At 36.5% G+C, this 18,430-nt stretch overlaps 5 protein-coding genes across 10 annotated transcripts; 3 read left to right on the top strand and 2 right to left on the bottom strand.

Moving 5' to 3' along the window:
• Positions 1 to 639: 639 nt before the first annotated feature.
• LOC105835704 (pancreatic triacylglycerol lipase) lies at positions 640 to 5,583 on the bottom strand. Its single transcript, XM_012679200.3, has 7 exons — positions 3,915 to 5,583; positions 3,714 to 3,816; positions 2,663 to 2,811; positions 2,082 to 2,327; positions 1,515 to 1,721; positions 1,114 to 1,270; positions 640 to 1,036 (listed from the first exon to the last, which is right to left on the bottom strand). The coding sequence occupies exons 1-7, from the start codon at positions 3,997 to 3,999 to the stop codon at positions 979 to 981; spliced, it is 1,005 nt and encodes a 334-aa protein (XP_012534654.1). The 5' UTR covers positions 4,000 to 5,583; the 3' UTR covers positions 640 to 978.
• Positions 5,584 to 6,285: 702 nt separating this feature from the next.
• LOC105835705 (male-enhanced antigen 1) lies at positions 6,286 to 8,075 on the top strand. Its single transcript, XM_028191593.2, has 4 exons — positions 6,286 to 6,416; positions 6,831 to 7,031; positions 7,116 to 7,187; positions 7,537 to 8,075. The coding sequence occupies exons 2-4, from the start codon at positions 6,852 to 6,854 to the stop codon at positions 7,750 to 7,752; spliced, it is 468 nt and encodes a 155-aa protein (XP_028047394.1). The 5' UTR covers positions 6,286 to 6,416; positions 6,831 to 6,851; the 3' UTR covers positions 7,753 to 8,075.
• LOC105835702 (sodium- and chloride-dependent GABA transporter 1) lies at positions 8,076 to 12,570 on the bottom strand. Of its 5 annotated transcripts, none has more exons than XM_036293979.1 (15): positions 12,320 to 12,570; positions 11,490 to 11,566; positions 11,177 to 11,426; positions 10,872 to 11,091; positions 10,684 to 10,785; positions 10,350 to 10,530; positions 10,136 to 10,268; positions 9,928 to 10,062; positions 9,730 to 9,833; positions 9,502 to 9,626; positions 9,308 to 9,420; positions 9,085 to 9,216; positions 8,794 to 8,997; positions 8,546 to 8,713; positions 8,323 to 8,466 (listed from the first exon to the last, which is right to left on the bottom strand). In XM_036293979.1, the coding sequence occupies exons 2-15, from the start codon at positions 11,492 to 11,494 to the stop codon at positions 8,365 to 8,367; spliced, it is 1,974 nt and encodes a 657-aa protein (XP_036149872.1). In that variant the 5' UTR covers positions 11,495 to 11,566; positions 12,320 to 12,570; the 3' UTR covers positions 8,323 to 8,364. The 5 variants fall into 5 exon arrangements, with proteins under 5 accessions (XP_012534647.1, XP_036149872.1, XP_036149871.1 ...); XM_036293978.1 differs by having other exon boundaries at positions 11,490 to 11,699; XM_036293980.1 differs by having other exon boundaries at positions 11,177 to 11,400; positions 11,490 to 11,699; positions 12,320 to 12,567.
• Positions 12,571 to 14,751: 2,181 nt separating this feature from the next.
• LOC105835698 lies at positions 14,752 to 16,572 on the top strand. Of its 2 annotated transcripts, none has more exons than XM_012679189.3 (4): positions 14,752 to 14,956; positions 15,048 to 15,505; positions 15,593 to 15,769; positions 15,845 to 16,572. In XM_012679189.3, the coding sequence occupies exons 1-4, from the start codon at positions 14,790 to 14,792 to the stop codon at positions 16,078 to 16,080; spliced, it is 1,038 nt and encodes a 345-aa protein (XP_012534643.1). In that variant the 5' UTR covers positions 14,752 to 14,789; the 3' UTR covers positions 16,081 to 16,572. The 2 variants fall into 2 exon arrangements, with proteins under 2 accessions (XP_012534643.1, XP_012534644.1); XM_012679190.3 differs by having other exon boundaries at positions 14,763 to 14,921.
• A 528-nt stretch (positions 16,573 to 17,100) lies between these two features.
• On the top strand, positions 17,101 to 18,417 carry LOC105835697. The gene is made up of 4 exons (XM_012679188.3): positions 17,101 to 17,381; positions 17,503 to 17,724; positions 17,822 to 18,028; positions 18,117 to 18,417. The coding sequence occupies exons 1-4, from the start codon at positions 17,237 to 17,239 to the stop codon at positions 18,251 to 18,253; spliced, it is 711 nt and encodes a 236-aa protein (XP_012534642.1). The 5' UTR covers positions 17,101 to 17,236; the 3' UTR covers positions 18,254 to 18,417.
• The last annotated feature ends 13 nt before the right edge of the window (positions 18,418 to 18,430 follow it).

The following is an 18,430-nucleotide window of genomic DNA, read 5'->3' on the forward strand; positions in this document are numbered from 1 at the left end:
TTGCATCGCGCGTCCACGAATACGCCTAAATTACGATAGTTATTCTGTAAAAGCTTCCTAATAGTACGTGTCGATGATCCATCGTTGGATTCGAGATTCCACGTCGATGTCATAATAAAAACGTCGTTGAATGTCTTCGCGAATTTTACATTACCTGTCACGCAGGAGAAGCTTGTAATAATTATATGCGAGCCATTTTAATCTATTCAGATATTATTACGCACTTTCGAGATCACCGCAGGAAAACGCTACGACATTAGACACGTCTTTATACATAAAATAATCTCGGGCCATAATGTTGACGTTTGCGCAGGAAACGAGCAGTAGACGTGACAAAAACAGTAATTTCCAACTTTCACGAGACATTTCTTAAATTATACCGGTTACACAGAGATTATACCAAGAGCTTGAAGAAGAATAAAGCGGTCATTCCTAAGGCTACGTTCGTCGCATTGTCAAATATTCAAAGCGCAAGTCCCTTACGAATGTTTCATTTCATGCATTTTTATGATTTAAAATATTAATTCCTTCGCTCGATTGCATATTTATCTTACACTGGACTTTTGGTTTATTACTTTATTGCATTTATTTCTCTGATATTTGATGATATTGTTTCGGGATTTTTTGAGAGACCAAGAATGAGAAAAAAAAACGGCAATTTTATTGAAAAGATAGGAAATTTGGCGAGGTGGAAAATGTGTCGATTATTGTAAAAAGTATATTCATTTAAAATCGTAGTCTCAGTTAATAATGTAATTTGTACTCTTTCTGTAGCATTACGTATATTAGGGATACATTCTGACACGATATACGTTCGGTACGCACTCATAATCGAAGAATTTCATAAATAAAGTAACTTATCAATGACTAGTACAGATTATTGCGCGATCGTCGGTCGAGCCATAATCGTGAAATTCGCAAATTGTAGTTTGCAAATTCTTATAGAAGAAACCCGTCAAAATCGACATTCAGAAGAGCTTACGGTAGTGCGAAGGGAGAAGCGTCGTTGGTCGTTAGGTAAAATTTGCCACGCAACCTGAACGAAAAAAATACAAATCATTATGAACTGTATAATCGGCAAATGTAAAAATATAAACGAAGAGAATATCTTACGAGGTGGAGGCGTACTCGCCCATCAAAACGACCGGATTGTAATCGCAAAATTGATCCTTGTATTTTTCCCAGCTGTCGCACATTCTCGCCTTGAAGCCCACCGTGCTGCCGATGCTCTCGGTCATAAGCTGATGCGCTCTCGAATGGCTGCAGTAAGCTGTAATACAAAGAAGCATTAAGATATACGTCGCTCAGGGGAGTCATTTCTTTTTCAATAGTATGCCTGTTCTTCTTTTCTTCTCAACTTCTTTCACGGTTCATCTTTTCTCTATTTCTTTTTACATTAAAGAGAAAAAAAGAAGATAAGCTGTGCGCAACCCCCCCCCTCTCCTAAAAATAGAAACAGATCTATTCTCCATATAAAGAATAACTTCTCCATATAAATAATAACGAATGCTTACTTATCGTCGGTCCAAAAGTGCATCCAGGTTGTGGGATCTTGCCGTTGTTAGGATAAAAATCGGCGTGTCCCAACGGCGCCGAGAATCCGAACACCGGTCCGCTAGTGTGGATCACATCAACGAATTGAGCATCGGTCGGATCCAGCCGGTGTTCTGGATCGACTATACTAGAATTGGTCTCGAACAGAGGACTCGCGGGGTCCAGTCCTTCCCGAGAAAATCATGAGAGATTATGCTCGCGACATACAACCAATGCATATTTTTGCTCTCATAATTCGTCGATACCGATAACAAGTATCGTAACTGCATTGTTCATTTACAGCCCGTGCTCCAATGTTGTCTTATCGGTGTACTTCGGTACATCCCAACCGAATATTGCAACTTCAATTTGCATAGTGTCGTTCTTTATTTAATATTCATCTGTATATTCAATATCTTTTAAATTGTAATAAGAATTCTTTGAGGAAAAATATTACTGTAATAAATAATTTCATTGTGAAACGTTACGATACTTTTCATCGATGTCCTCGAACTTGATCACATTTGTATGCAGATTCTAATATCTACCTGTTATTCTTCCGACACGTCCGTCATGATAGGCTCCGGCGAAGCCCGCCACGTAAGAACCCAAACTAAGACCGCTAATGTGCACATCCTTATATTCCAGATTCGAATCTCGGCTCAAAAAGTCTAAGAACTGGCCTAAATATTCACCGACAAGACGCGTGTTTTTGGCCGCCACTGGATAGGCGTCGGACGCCAAGATTCCCCAACCAACGACTATCACGTTCACATCCTGATGAAGCAGATACGCTAAAAAATGTAATTATAAAATGTTTTTTTTTTCTTATTTGGAGACAACGTTTCAGAGGACAAGCGGGAGCTTCAGAAAGAATCGTGACATAAAAAGAAACCTGAAGCTCTTCCGTGAAAAGTTTCTGGCAATAAAAAAGAGAGAAAGAGAGAGGGAGGGAGTAAAAACTTGCAAAACGATTAATTAAGCCGCTATCGCGCTGACCCTTGAACCGACAACGACGTCGATTCCGTGTTTACCGAAATAGGCTGACCCTGATTGTTTGCAAAAGTAGGCGGTAGTAAGAAATGCGAATACCGCAGTGACGCAACCGCATCGTGCCATTCTCACCCACCGTCTATTAAATCACGTATCCAGCCCTCGTTTCCGGTATCGCTGAATCCGTGAACGATAAACTTGGTCGGCCGGCTCTCGTTGAAATGCGACGCGTACAGCACCTCGGTATTGTTCAGAAACAATTGCTCCTCGCCGAACGGATTTTCCCTGTGTGCGAAACAATAATCGTGAAAGTAAGACGAAGTTGATGCATCTCAGGCACAATAAATATTTCAATCTCAGCTCGAGTGATAATTGCCACGCGTACAAATTTCTTACTTGTTTCTCCAACGTGACAAAGGAAGAAGTTAGAATGTAAAAAAAAAGTGCTTTCTCTCGCTCTTCTTCGATCGGCTTGTTTGCTGGAAAAAGAGAGAGAGAGAGAGAGAGAGAGAGAGAAAGAGAAAAAAAAAAGAAAAAAAAGGGAGGGCGGGAGTCAAATCAAAGGCGCGCGATATTAAGGCGTCAACGCGGCGCGGCGCCTCGACACTCGATAGTCGATCGAACGTCAGCGCTGAGAATAGAATGCCCGCTGATTGCACGTATCATTAAAAAATTGACGCATCCTCCACGGGGCAGGCCGGCGATAACGGCGGCCACGGTGCATGGAAATTAGCCGCGTCGGCGTGTGACTGATTCCCGATCGGCGCCAAGATACTCCCCCACCCCCGCGGCAGACAATTGCAGTTATGTAAAATTAATTATTTTCGGGAATACGTCCGAAGGAAACGCACTCTCGGTACGGTGAAGAAAAAAAACGATGTTATAAACACACGCGGTCCACCAGCATGATGCAATTTAGTCTCGAGACGAGAGTGTGCGCGATCGGTGCGCGCCTCCGGGGGTGAAGCGCGTCCGGATGTTGAAGGATATCCTCAGTACAACCCCCCGAGCAAATGTGACAACCGCTACTCATTTTCGTCTTCTCTTCCGAGATCGACTGGGCTGACTTTTCACGCGTACGTACGTACAGTTACCATCTCGCGTAGCGCACTCTTCAAGATGTGTACGAGCAACGTTTTATATCTTCAATTTTGTGCCTCGTCGCGAATCGAAAGAATCGTACGCACCTGGTGTACAATTTGAAGGTCGCCGGTTCGCGCTCCAGCACCGTCTCGATCGACGCCCGCGCGGCGTTCTCGTTCACCAGGCTGGTCTCCGGATACGCGTACACTGGAATTGACAACCGAGAAATTAAATCGGTGAAATTAAAATTACCGAAAATCGAGAGGAGAAGAGCGAGAGCGAGAGACCACCGGAAAGATGATTACCTGAGCAGGCAAGGAGGAGGACGGCCGAGAGGACGAGAAATTCGACCTGTGACATGTCTCGACGGGATGGAATGCTGCGCGACATACCAGCCGTCTCTACGGAGATGCACCGTATTACTACTTTAACTTGATCTGCTTAACGTCGGGCCCGCTGCTCATTCATCCCGCGCGCGCCTTCCTTTTGCTCCTCCACCAGCTCTCGTCGGGAGTATACGATAAGCCTTAATTCCTTGCTCGCGTGCTAGGTAGCGTAGCAGCGAATCGCCGAAATGTTTTGTCTACAAAATCAAAATCTGCACAATGTAATATAGGCGAATTTTTTTTTATTTCATCGACGGATCAGTTGCATTGTTGATGCGAATTTACAAACTCTATCCGTACGGTGATCTGCTGTAGCAATTGCAGTGCTCTTTCTCCTAGATATCTCTACCTGCATATATTTCTGACTCTTTATACAAAATTTGCAAATTTTAAATCAACGGTTGTTGGAATAATAGAATTGACGTTTGGATCTAGGAATATCTAAGTGTTCGGATAATATTATTATTTGGATTCTCCCTGGTAAAAATATAGATCGAAGGGTAAGTCGAATGTAAAGGATGAATAATAGAAACGTTAACGAAACTTTTGTGAAATTGAAACAATGAAATGTAAAAGAAACGTTAACGCAAAAAAATTTGTTTAAACATAACTAAGTACTGCTGTTTCATTATAATGTACAATCTTTATAAGTAAAATAGGAATAATGCTAATTTAGAGCTGTTCTTCGTGTACATAAATTTATATATTAATAAAATACGTAGCAATGTATACGTTTTGGTCTTAAGTTTGGACCATCAGTACAAATTTGAAAGAGTATACATAAAGTTGAAAAATATACTAATTAATTAATCTTCATAATGTTCAAAGTGTAAATAACGAATCAGTTCTATATTTTTTTAATGTCCAAAATATAATGTATGTCATAATTACGTTAAAGAAATTAAAATATTTAGATTACAAACTTAAGCACATACAAATAAAATTAAATAAAAATTGAAGACTTACAAATTCAGAAGATTTCAGCGATTCTAATGTAAACAGTTCTGAGTTTCGCGTTAGAATAAACAGACAGCATGACAAGATAATTTCACTAAGAAATGGAAACAACTTATGTTTTTGTGAAAAAGCAAAGTAGAAGGGATCAAGGAGACTTGTATCTGTGTGCAAGAGTTACGCGCTTGTTTCTGTTTATGGATGTATATTATTTCTGAGATTAGTCTTTCGTTAAAAAATTTTTCTTTATTTAGAATTTCTACATTATTCCAATCAGATTCATGCAACAATAAGTTGATTCTGTTCTCAGTTATCACCAAATGTTGATTCGAATTTTTGTTGATAATTTTTGTCTGCTCTACACATATAATGCGTTATAATTGTTAGTTAATCTTATATATATCTCACGATAGATAGATGCATATTCTTTCTTAATATTAGTATAATATTATAAAGTTTTAAACAATGTGTGTATTCCAAAACTTTTAAGCTATTTAAGCTATTTAAGATTTGATTTATAGTTTAGGTATTTAAATGGTTTAAAACAGATTCGGATTTAAGCTAATGATGGGATTAATTGATTATTTAGAAATAAGTAATTGAACAGAATGAATCATAAAAAAATAATTGATTTAATTATTTAATATTTTTAACTATTAATTGTAATTAATAACAAAAATTACTTAAGTCTTAATTAGATAATTGTTGTTAAATATCTTATAATGTTTTAAATTTCACTTTTACATTGGTTTCTTGATCGATGTCTTCAATTTCTACTGATAAAGATTGTCATGTGCTTTTCAACACGAATTTTGATGCAATACTTGACAATTTTATTTAATTTTATTTTTTAGTTTAGTGAATTTTTAATGTAATTAAATCTGTATTTATACTCTTATTACAACTGTTCTGGGCTAATATTGATTTTATATATACCATATATATATACATACATATATATTTATGCGACTATTGCATTTAATTTTAAATGATATGCCAGATTAAGTCTTTGCTTTAAAATTGCTTTTATGTGTAATTTTTAAATTATTTAGCTAAGCTATTTTTTATGAAAAAAAAAATGTGTTGAGAATTGTTGTAAACGTATACATTTCTTAATTATTTTATACATACGTGATTCTTTAATAAATATAAGAACGTTGCAATTTAACCTTTTTTCGTTAATTAAATTCAATAATTTTACACATAAAATGTTATATATATTTAATTCTATAAAATTATATAAATATAAATAAATATATACACAATTTTTTTAAATATAAAAACACGTGTTCTACAATACCGACTACAATTCAGACAGCTTCACTGCAACCTTAGGACGTGTTTTGACAGATAGTGCTACAAGCAGTCAAAAATGGCGTAGTTTACTTGTGCTTGTAAGGACGATCGACGGTGAGCTGTCAAAATCGGTGCTGCTCGATCAATTTCAAGTGCACGCTTTGGAAAATGGTAAATAAAATAAACCCATGTAAATGAAAAAAGTTCGACGTTAAATTATTTTTGTTCAGTTTATCGAAATTGATTTTATTTGTGCCTGTTAATTTCTCATTATCAAAAATAAAGCATTAACTCATTACATTTTCCATATTTAGCTGTTTTAAAATTTTTTCTAGCCATGTAATCAAAATTATTTATTTGTTTCTTATATATTACGATTTTTCTCAAATTATATGATAATAATAGAATAAATTACATATTCATTTTATGATGTATAACATTTTGTTGCTATTACATATTGATATCAATTTGATATCAGTATTGCTGAGAATTAAGGAGTATCTGTTGTGTTGACATGAATAATAATCATGTTAAATTATATTTAGTGTTCATGTTTGTCTCAATAATTTTTGTTGATAATTACAGAGTTAACTTGAATCTGTCATCATGTCACCGGAGCCCACGCAAGAACCTATTCAGGAGAATTTAACAGTTTCCAATGTGGTCCTAGATGCAAGAGCGACGAATGATGAAGAAGATAGCGAAGACGAAGATATGGGTATGGCGGGATATGTACCCTTATCCCAAATACCTACTGATGCCGATCCTATATTAGGCGAAGAAGAGGTATCTTAGCAAACAAATCAGTAATACTTACATTTTTTAAGACAAAGGGCTTTTATGATTAATTCAACATTCTTTTTGTTTCAGAATGACGAATGGCTATCTGAATATGGCGAATCTAGCCAAGTGTTGTCTGTCCCAACAACTGAAATCCAACAAGTGAGACTTTTTTAAATAAAATGAAATTATTATGAAAATCTTCAAAATGATTCTGTTTTATCAGTTATTGCATTAAAATAATATCCAAAACAGTCAAAAATCTTTTTGCAGACAAAAAGATCAATTATAATTTACATGTAAAAATATAAAAATAGATTTAGCATATATTTTTAAAAAGAAAGAGAACACTGGGTTCATTTTTCTTTATCTTTTATAAATTAAGTAACCGACCGTATTTTAAAATACGAAAACAAATATCTCGTCTCTTTTTCTTTTTTTTATCCATAAATAATAATAATAATAAAATTGTAAGAAATCAGTTTGCGATTAATGCACTATAATATTTCAGAGTTATTCTTCTGAGGTATTAGAAGTCTGGTCCTGTCCACACAATCGTTCTGACATTGAATTAGATGCGACTAAAATTAAAGAAGTAAAATCCGTCATGGCGTCCATTACCATTCCTGAAACTTCTATTCCACAGTGGGCAAATGCAATCTCAGAAGAGCAATGGAAGGAGCAGCTTCTTGTACGCATTAAGCAGATGCAGAACAAAAATTTGTAGAGCTGAGATTTTACAACATATTCACCATGGTTGCAATGAAGAATTAAAATATTTACTGTCTACTTTGTATATGACGAGCAGTATATACATTTAGAATTATTCAAAGTATAATTTATATTGTAACGTTATAAAAAAATCCAGAAACATAATCAAGATGTTCTTTTGACATCGTTGAGTTATATATATTTTAGCATTTAAGTGTAAAAAATATTTAATTTTTATATTAGTTCAGCTAAAAACTGTTTCGAAAATTTTAGCATCATCTTGTTAATGCATAGGATGTATAATTGTGGTACGAGAGGAATATAACGTATTCGAACGAATTGTAAAATACATTTTTATTATTTTCATTTTCTTTTCGCGGTATGTTGGAAGCAGATTATAAGAAATATATAATAGATTAGTTTAATCATAAACATCTCTTTTCTCAATGCGCTCATAGTGAGTAAAATACACAATGATATCATCTCATCTTGACGCTATTCTAATGAAATTTGATGCATTTCTGAATCGCAAAACATATATCCCATTGTGCTCAAATCTTTTCCATTAAGGTTCTATACTTTATTGCATACATCGCATAATCTGTGTGACTAAAGACACAACGCGATTTTATAATTCAAACTCCGCGTCGATGGCAGCGGCTTTGACTGGATTGAGTTTCTTCCGTAAAGCAGCAACATCATCTTCTATTTTTATCAATTTCCGATATTTCTGTAAAAAGAGAAAGAAAAAGAATAATTATTAACATATTATGTAATTTCTCTTTACATGCGTGCGCGACATTATGTACCTCTGAGGTAGTTCCGGGTGTAACAATCCAGATATAAATCATGTAACCTGGAATGCATAACATCGAGGAAAGACCCGCGAGCCATCCTAACAAATGGCTCCACCATGGAAATTCGTACGTGAGGTATTTCACAGGAACGAATTTGATGATATTAAAGATGAAAACGCCCTATAAGAAACGTAATGAATAAACGATAGTACATTAATTCTATGCACTTTATCGTCTGGACAAACTTGACAAGATCTTACCACGCAAATGGCAGGAGTAGTAAACGTCCAGCATATCTTCCACCAAAAACAGGGATAGTAACCTATCATATCCCGTATGCCATCGTAAAATCGATCCACGCCAAATGCCCATGAGACGGAGATGCACTCAAAGAACATCAAAAAGAGTAAGCAAAATCCACTTACAGCATACGTGTCCAAGAGTTGAAACACATACATACCGCCCTGAAGATAAAATTAATTCTCATCAATATCATAGAAATCTAAACGATTAATTTACTATCAAAGAATTAAAAAATATAATTTACTCACTTCCGTGACGCATAAAAGCCCGACCAGATAGGAGATCAAGCATACGATTGCGATGAATAGTTCCTTCCGTTTTCTGAGCAATCGCGGCCATTCATCCACAGCGGCGGTGATGAAGCCCTCCATGGTGCAAAACTGGAATGCGACTTATTTTTAACATTAACATTAATCCGTGCTAGTTTCAAAATATGGGTGTCGATCCTTAAATTCGATGAACGTACGTTACCTGACTGTCCAACCCTATCAGGAGGAGCATAAAGAAGAATAAACTCGCCCAAATGGATGCTCCGGGTAGTTGTAACACCGCTGAGGGATAAACTAAGAAGGCCAAACCAGGACCTGATCAAAATAATAGAAATAGAACAAAATTATTAGTGTTACCATAATTTGAAACACCGATAAATAATGACAAGTAACTACCAGAAGCGGCTACATCGGCCACTGGTTTCTGTTGTTCGTGGGCCATAAAACCGACTACAGAAAATATGACTACTCCGCTAAGCAAACTGGTACAAGTATTTACTCCACATACAATGAGAGCATCTCTGCAATTTATTAATAATTTTGCATATAATTTATCTTACAAGAAAAATAAAAAGAGAAAAAGAAAAACGAACGAATGAGCCACAAAAGATAACAGATTCTTACTTATAAACGTTATTGTTAAATTTGTTGTAACTGCCTAGGGCTACCAATGCACCTAAGCCGAGAGCGTAAGTGAAAAATATCTGTGTCACCGCATCTATCCATACCTATGCACGTAATGATCATGTCAATAATCGTAATATTTATATTTTAGTATAGTTAAACGAGAAATCAACGAGAATCGTATCGGGACGGATTTACCTCGGGATCACCGAGTTTCGAGAGATTCGGCGTAGCGTAATACTTCAAACCTTCCGAAGCGCCGGGAAGAGTCAAGCCTCGCACGAGCAGCACCGCCAACAGGGCGTACGGAAAAAGCGCCGTGAAATAGACGACCTGCATTACATAGTATAACTCACACGCAACTCACGTCCGAAACAAGACTTCATCATAGGCATGCTCGCTTTACCTTGCCGGTCCATTTGACACCTTTCCAAATGCAAAAGTAGCACATAATCCAGACGACCGCAAGGGTGCCGGCTAATTCCCATCTTATCCCACCCACGTCTTCGATGCCCGAAGAAATCATCAGGGTGCGTCTCCTTTTTATACGAACGAAAGGCGGATGGTACTTTTTTCTCACACTGTAATTAATTAAAATATCTACGGAATTAGTAACTCACTCCCAAAATTCCTTGACTGGATCCTTCAACAACCCGTGGCTTAAGTTACCGAGGGACGTGGAACATATGGTAAGATTGTTTTGCCAGTGGTCGACCTGCCAGCAACTCACGTTCAAACGTTCGTCGGGCGTGATACAATAGCGCGTGTTCCATGAGTTGTCGCAAGTTCTCCAGGGTACGTCTGCGTGTAAAATTTATATTACTACTATTAAATAATAACAATTTCTGACTATTATTGATTAATAACACAATTTTCTACAGCCCAAAGAATACAAAAATAAAACTGCTTTCAGAAGTACTGTGCTTCTACAAAATATGAAATAAAGTCGCTCACCAGCACGTAGGGAGACCAAGAAGTAGAAAAGCGCCCAAGCGAGAATGATGATGTAATACACATTGGTCCAACAGGAAAGCACGCAGGTTGCATACCCAATGCCTGTGTGTATGTGAAGTTCAACCATAATCACCATTTTTTTGGAATTATCTCAACGAAGTTAAGGCTCGAATGCTCTCTAAAATCACCTTTGAAAATCGGGGCTATCTTAAAAACACCTAGACCACCTATCGTCAGCATCTGGCCTAGGGATAGTTCCATCAGGAACATGGGTATACCGGCCAGCGCGAGCGCGATGAAGTAGGGTACCATGAAAGCACCGCCGCCATTTTTATAACAAAGATACGGAAATCGCCAGAGATTACCCAAACCTATGGCCAGTCCCACGACCGACAAAATGAATTCGATCTGTAAGAGAGAAAATGTGAAAATTGTGTTTATAAGTTACATGCACGTCTCGTTCAGATATTGTACATATTGGCCAGCATCTCACTTTGCTGCTCCAAGTGCCTCGTTCCGGTAAAAGCTTGGGTCTCTTGATGATCGAGGATTGTCGCTTGAGACATTGTATCGCCTCGAATCGGAAGTCCGACTCTTTCTCGCCATTGGAGGAAGTCTTGTTGCTGTTCTGTGGCTCGGCGAAGAGGGCCTTCAGCTCCTGCACCGGAGTCGCGGGACTCGCCGCCGGTTTTCTCGGCAGAGGACTGGTGGATCTGTCTACCTTGGGACGGCCGGTCGATCCCCTTGAAGGCATTATTCGTTGCGGCGACGAAATCGCGAGATGAGATCGAAATTGAAGCACTCACCTCATCCTAACAGGACCGCGAGCGGAGACCGGCTCGCCAACTGTGCTAACTTGTTCACTTCTTTCTAGATTAAAACGCTGGAACGGGATGGCCGTTGAATCGATGGTGAGAAGTGGAAAGAGACAAGGAGGAACGAAGGGCTGATTGATAATTGTCGTCTATAATAGGAAGTTTTTGTAATGCGACCTCGTTCTGTCTAGTTACGTCGACCTTAACAAACAGGAAACCCTTTGAGAATGACCGGATGTTACGAGAAGAGTATGTACAGGAGATGATGACATAAGTCCCTAATATAAATAATAGATGAAATTTGCGTTCTCTCATGATAATACTCGCGGTCATCGTCGTCGCGCGCACGAGCGCGAGGTGCGCGTACAAGGTATGACATATAATAGACAAGGGTCTTGATGATGACGGACGATGAATAACGAGCCACTTCCGGGAATCAGCGTTAGCCGAATGCGTTCTCATATCGTCACAACCTTGTCCTATTTTATTATTTAACTCATGGTGTCCTGTGCACCGCGGATGACGTAATAAGTCTGTCTCATACTGTACGTCCCGCGACGACGACAACGCATGATGGAAAGATCCCGTCTTTCTCATTCAATCAAGAATCTTAAAATCATACAAAACGATCGCCGTACTAAAATACTAATCTTGCAATAAAATTACAAACCAATTAACAATTAAATTATAAAGAGTAACGTGACAGATACAATTTTGTTTCAGATACTTTTCCCACGTAACTTCAAAGAAGCAAAGACGTCCACTGCCGAAGAAACGATCGAGGTGTTTGCTTCGTGCAGAAATCGCAAGTGAATACATACGCAACTATTATGATCCAATAAATGCGGTTTTCCTATGCCGTCGATATCTCTTCTTCTTCCTCGCGCTGGACCTTATCTCGACATCCTGCTAAATGATAATGTTCTGCTTCTTCCACGTGCGAGATCACTTCCGAGATCTTTGGAATGCGGAACCTCTGTGGGGCTCGAGTCACCCCTTCCTTTTTTTAACGTGAGCCGAACGCTTGACCGAGCACGACTTTGAGGAAGGGCTCGCACGGATGCAGAGATTTCTGCCGTACCCCGTCACGATCTACCCCACAATGATGCTCGGTCCCCCTCGAGCATGAACGCACCTATCTTTCCATTCAACAAATTAATGCCACAGTGTCACTCTATATTTAGGCTGCTCGTACGACATGAAGAGATTGTCGTACGCGCGCGAATCGCGCCGACAGTACGCAACATTTTCCGTTTTTCCTTTTTATTATGATATGATAGCTTCTTCGATATAATGGCTTTAATACTATTCATTATCAATATTCATTTAGGACAATGTTTTGAAAAACGAATTTAATACATGGGAACCGTAATTAAGCTCTGAAGCAATAGGACAAGGCATGGAATTTCAAAAAAAAAAATTGTATAGTAATTTCAAGCACTTTTAGTGTATTTGTAGATAAGATTGAGACACGTTATTTATCTCAAATTTTAATGTATAACTATGATACTCTTCAAAATTTCAAATTTATCAGTTTTACTTGAATTCCAAAATCATAATGCTTTAAACGTAAAAAAATACATTTAAAAACAATACCTAAAACATATTTTTAAACGGTAGAAAATAAAGAATCTGATGATTAATTAAAATGGCTTTATCACTGTTTATAATCAATTGAGTAAATTTTTTAATATTCTTTTAAACACTAGCGGATTTTGACGTCGATAATGGGGAGAAAAGGGGGGTTTGATAAAATTTTTCGCTGAACATCGTATATCGGACATCGGACAGTTTGAACACATTGAATCCTATGCATAAGAATTTGATCCACAGACGCCCGCGTTAATTGGTCTGCATCATTTTACTAAATTTTTTAAATGGATTCAGTAAAACTTGTTTTTTATTTGAAAAAAGGAGGGATTAACTCCAACCTCCCTCCTAGAATCCGCTAGTGCTTTTGAGAACAAATTTTTATTAAAGTACTTTATATGACTGCTATCAACCGAAGGTTGTTTTTGTTGAGATTATATTTTATTTCTTATGGATCTGCAAATATAAAATAATATTTCTCAATAATTACTTTAAGTTAAATGTAAAAGTAGGAAAAAAAGATGCTTTAAAAACTATTATTTAAAATATAATTTAATATCGCGAGTTATTTTTTATAGCATTAATAATAAAATAAGGATAAAGTGAAATAATTAATATAATAGTAAGAAATTGTTTCATAATTTTTACGACAATGTAAAATTATCTTGATTGTTTTACATGCATTTCTTTTATATCACAACCTTTCATTGTTTTTAAAGCGATTTTATGTAGTCATTCCATTATTAAATGTTTGTCGTCATCTGTATAAAATATTAAATTGATTTAATAATTTAAATTATAATGTTTTTATTATTACCATAATTAATAATCAAATTTAATGTAACTGTTTTCCAAATTTAACTTAATTTAATTTTAATTTTAATACAACTTTCAACTAGTTTTTTGTTTACGCAATTTTTTTAACATAATTAAATTAATTTTATAAGCTATTAACACTTGATTTAGTTTAAAAAATTGTTTAACTTACTGCGCAAATAACAGTGATAGTCTGAGGTCTGAGTTGATGGTAATAGCTCATAATAAGCCACTTATTCCTGCATGTCCCATCAAATAGGAAAATCTTGTGTTCATGAATATATTGCCTTCGAAGAAAAGAATTAGTTGAAATCTACAAATGTTTGCATTTATGATTTCGTGTCTACATAATTAAAATATATGCTATAAAGAATTTTTGTTCAAACCGGATGGAGCCATTTTTTTAACAATACCTCTTTACGGCCGTCCGAAACATTCCTTATTTTTCAGGTCAAAATCATTACTTTTAAATCTCTAAAATTGTTCACAACTTTCAAATAAAATTTCTTTAGCATAAAGCACAAATAATTTTTGCTTCAACTGTGTAAACAAGAATTAATAAACTGAAGATTAAATCAGAAAAGCGTACAGTGACGTCTATCTGAACGTTACCGCGTATCTCCTATTTTAAAATTCAACTTATTAAGTAATTGTTTTAGCAAATAAATATATGTTTCCAAACAATTTCTTCATCATAAATAAATTTTCTAATTCCAATAAAGAGATTTGTTTTTTCCTCGCCTACGGTCTAACCTAATCCAATCTTAACCTAACATAACCTCTTCTTGGGCTCGATTTTGTGATATGCACGAACAACCGTTGGACTCCGAGTACTACGACTAGTTTTGACAGTAGAATCGCGATTCCGCTCGCATTTTCGGAGTCATGAACAGAGAAAGTAATGAAAACGGTAACAAAAACGCGAAGGAGCAGTCGCGGTGTTTCGTCTGCGACGCCGAGGTCCTCGGCCGCTTCTATGCCTTGCCCACGTGCAGAACGCAAAGCTCGCGGACCAGGGTAATCGAGAAACTCGGAGAATTGGTTGGCGAGGGGTGATAAATCTGCATTAATTAGCGGCCTGCACGCTATTTGCCAGCCCCGTGTGCCGGCCAGACGTTAAGTAAGTTCGATTTCCTGTCGCAGATACATGGTCGTGATATCCGAGGATGACGTGATATGCCGCAGCTGCGGCATCCTCGTTAACACCCTCGATCGACTGGAGACGGAGATGCGCCAGGCGCGCGACTACATTCTGCGTTTCCTGGAGAAAAAATATTCCCTGGCAGATGGGGAGCTACGTGCTAATGACGACAAGCCGAAGCCGTGTCAACCGCCGCAGATCACGAAGTCCGAGGCGAAAGAGACGTCCAACTCGAATTCTGGAAACAAGAAGACATTGGCGAAAACTCAGACCTGGCTGCAATGCGACAAGTGTAAATACACCACACATCTCAATTCCTTTATGATGCAGCACTTGAGAGATCACATCACGGAAAAGATAGTCACTAATCTTCGTGAGAACATCTCGGAGAGCCATCAGGAAAGTAAAAAGCGCAATTGCAGCAAAGCAAACGACTTGGGGAACAAAGAGAATGAAACAGGTTTGGCTGCACTAACACACAAAAAAAAGATGCATTATGCAATATTGTTGCCACTTGTTAATTCGTGACATTATTGATATGTTGCAGATAATTCTGACATTATTATCAATAAGGATGAGGCGATGAAGTTAACATTTTTGCAGCCGACTCACTCAATCTTGCCTCGGGCAATCTCAGTCACTCAAACCACACCGCCACCACTGATAAGTTTCTCAAATTACGATCATCCGTATGCATCTAATGCATTAAGTGGCATACCAACAAGTAAGTATTCACACTATTGACAAATTAATGTTATCACAAATGGATCTTAAAAAGAAACAAATTTTCCTGCAAAAGATATTTCCACGTTATCCCGGGAACCAATTTATGTTCTGCAACAAATTGACATGACTGATATTGACAATTCGGGGAAGGTGACAAGATCAGATATAAGTTCCATGGAGATAGAATCGATGGACAAGAGCGAAGATAAAAAGCAGATAACTTTGAAGGAAGGAAGTCTGGAAGTGACGGAGGTACCTTGGAGTGAGATGGAAGTGTCGAATATCGAATCGACGATAGTGTTTGAGTAACTGTAAAGAAGTCAGAAGCACTTCAGTATTATCATTTGGTTGCTCTTATCGATTGTATTTATCGACAAAACTCTCATAGTAAAAATTTATATGCAAAATTTTGTTACAATTCCGATGTTATATATGAGGTAACTTGTAATGCGTGAATTTCTGCATGATATTCGCAATGATAGTTGCGAATTCCGCTGATGAGAATTGCATCGGTTATACATCGGTTATTAGTAGACTCACGGTTTGAAAGAGCATTAATTTCTTTCAATGAATATGCATTTCCTTGCAAATGCATTAATAATATAAATGTGCAAACAACTGTTCGCGTACCCATACGACGAGCTGTGCCGCTGTGATGCATACCGAAGATACGTGTGTATTAAAGCTGTTTAAAGAAATTTAAAGAATATATACTGTATAACGCATGTGTATTGATAGTTGGGCTATGTATCAATCTTTTCAAAGATCGTTTCTTATTAAAAAAAAACATTACAATAAGAAGTAGTTCTCTTTTAATATAATTTGTTGAATTTAATCCTTTATTTATTCTGCTGTAATATTAACTGTGATTATTTTTAATATTTTGGTTTTATGTTAACTCGTAAGTGTTGTTGCCAAGTTCATATATATTTTGAGTAAGATAAAAGTACATAATTTCTTTAAATGTAATTTAAATTTGAAATTTTAATTTTCAAAGAAATCTTTTGTAAATTCTGATTTGAAAAAGATACATTTTATATGTATGAATGTGTCTACATGCATTACAAATAATAAATTAAAATTGCTTTTGACTGCAATCAATAGAAAAATAGATGTCAGGAAAGCATGTATTTATGATATTTCAGTTTGATTCACTCATGAATATAGGCGTGAGGCATTTTCCATTGAAATATATTCTTTTATAATTTAAGTTTTGTAATATTCTTATATATTCAGAGAAAAAAAAACAAAATTTACACGATGTTCGCGATGCTTGACTTTACCGACTGGGAACATTCATCTAGCGATGTTTGCGGCTCGACGTTGGCGCTACTGCCATTCAAGATATTTTGAATGCATTCTGCAACAGCAGTTATGAGTGGAGTAACTAACTAACCATGTGAATAATTCGCGTGTCAAATCAGTTGATTTGTATAGTTATATACTCGACTTGTTCGCGAATGCGATGGATATGGAGGTACTCAAGTGCAATTTATTCGACACCTTCCAAAAAGACGACCACAGCGTTCTGGATAAGTGGATATCGTCGTGTCGAGAGTTTCGATCGTACGTTGATACTAAGGTCGAACAGGGATTTTTCTACGAAAAGGGTACGGTACCCGTCGTATATTTAGCAAGAATAAACTAATCAAAGACTTGTCGATAGATGTAGCAAGAGAATACGAGAAATTGTTTTTTTTGTGAGAATAATCTTTTGTTATCATTTTGCAGACTGCAGTAAGAAAAAATCTGTCAACATTGAAAAAATATCAGAGCTGCAGCAGGAAATTAATAAGACGAAGTCTGACATAGACACTGTTATATTGCAGCAAAAATTAACTGACAGGAAGATATCGAATACAATAAAGTTGCAAAAAGATCTGAAAGATGACCTGGAAAAGGCACGACTGCAAAGAGAAACTTTGATACTGGAAATAGAGGACCTAAAGCTTCGTAAGTACAGCTGTTTACTTACATTGAAGTCCGCAGAATTATTGCAATGTTTCTCACCTAATCAATTCATTTCTATCTCACTTTAATATACTTCCAGAACAAGAAGAAAGAAAGACGAAGAAAATCTTACAGTGGGATGCCATTAAGCGTGCGTCAAATATTTATAAAGTAAATTTGGATGTGCATTTAACTCTTGAACAGGAGAATGATCAGTCATATATAAAAATCTCATTTTTCACACATAACGACGAGACAAAAGATAAATATTTTGTTCAATTATCATGTAGTGATAATAACTGGAAAGGTACATAATGTTCTACGTATGAATCTAGAATGAGAAATACAATTGATTAATGCTGATATGATTACTTCTATTAACCATTTTGTTTTAGTCGAACAAATTAAACCGAAGCTGAGGAAAGAACATCTCGAAAAAATAAGTTCTATAAATGATTCTTCTTCCAAAGTGTCGGATATCACTTTGTTTCTCTGCCAGGTACGAAGTATATTTTTACAACATTACATGTGAATGCAAAAAATATTGCAAAACTATTAATTGTATTGTTAATTATAATATAGCTTATAAAACTAATATTTTACAAGAAATAAGATGTTATATTTTACTCACACTTATTGCAAGAATGATCTTTATTAATGAAAAGTAAGATATCTAAAATAAATTTGCTATATGTATAAGATATGTAGT

The sequence above is a fragment of the Monomorium pharaonis genome, chromosome 11 (assembly GCF_013373865.1).
Source record: "Monomorium pharaonis isolate MP-MQ-018 chromosome 11, ASM1337386v2, whole genome shotgun sequence".
Taxonomy (NCBI): domain Eukaryota; kingdom Metazoa; phylum Arthropoda; class Insecta; order Hymenoptera; family Formicidae; genus Monomorium; species Monomorium pharaonis.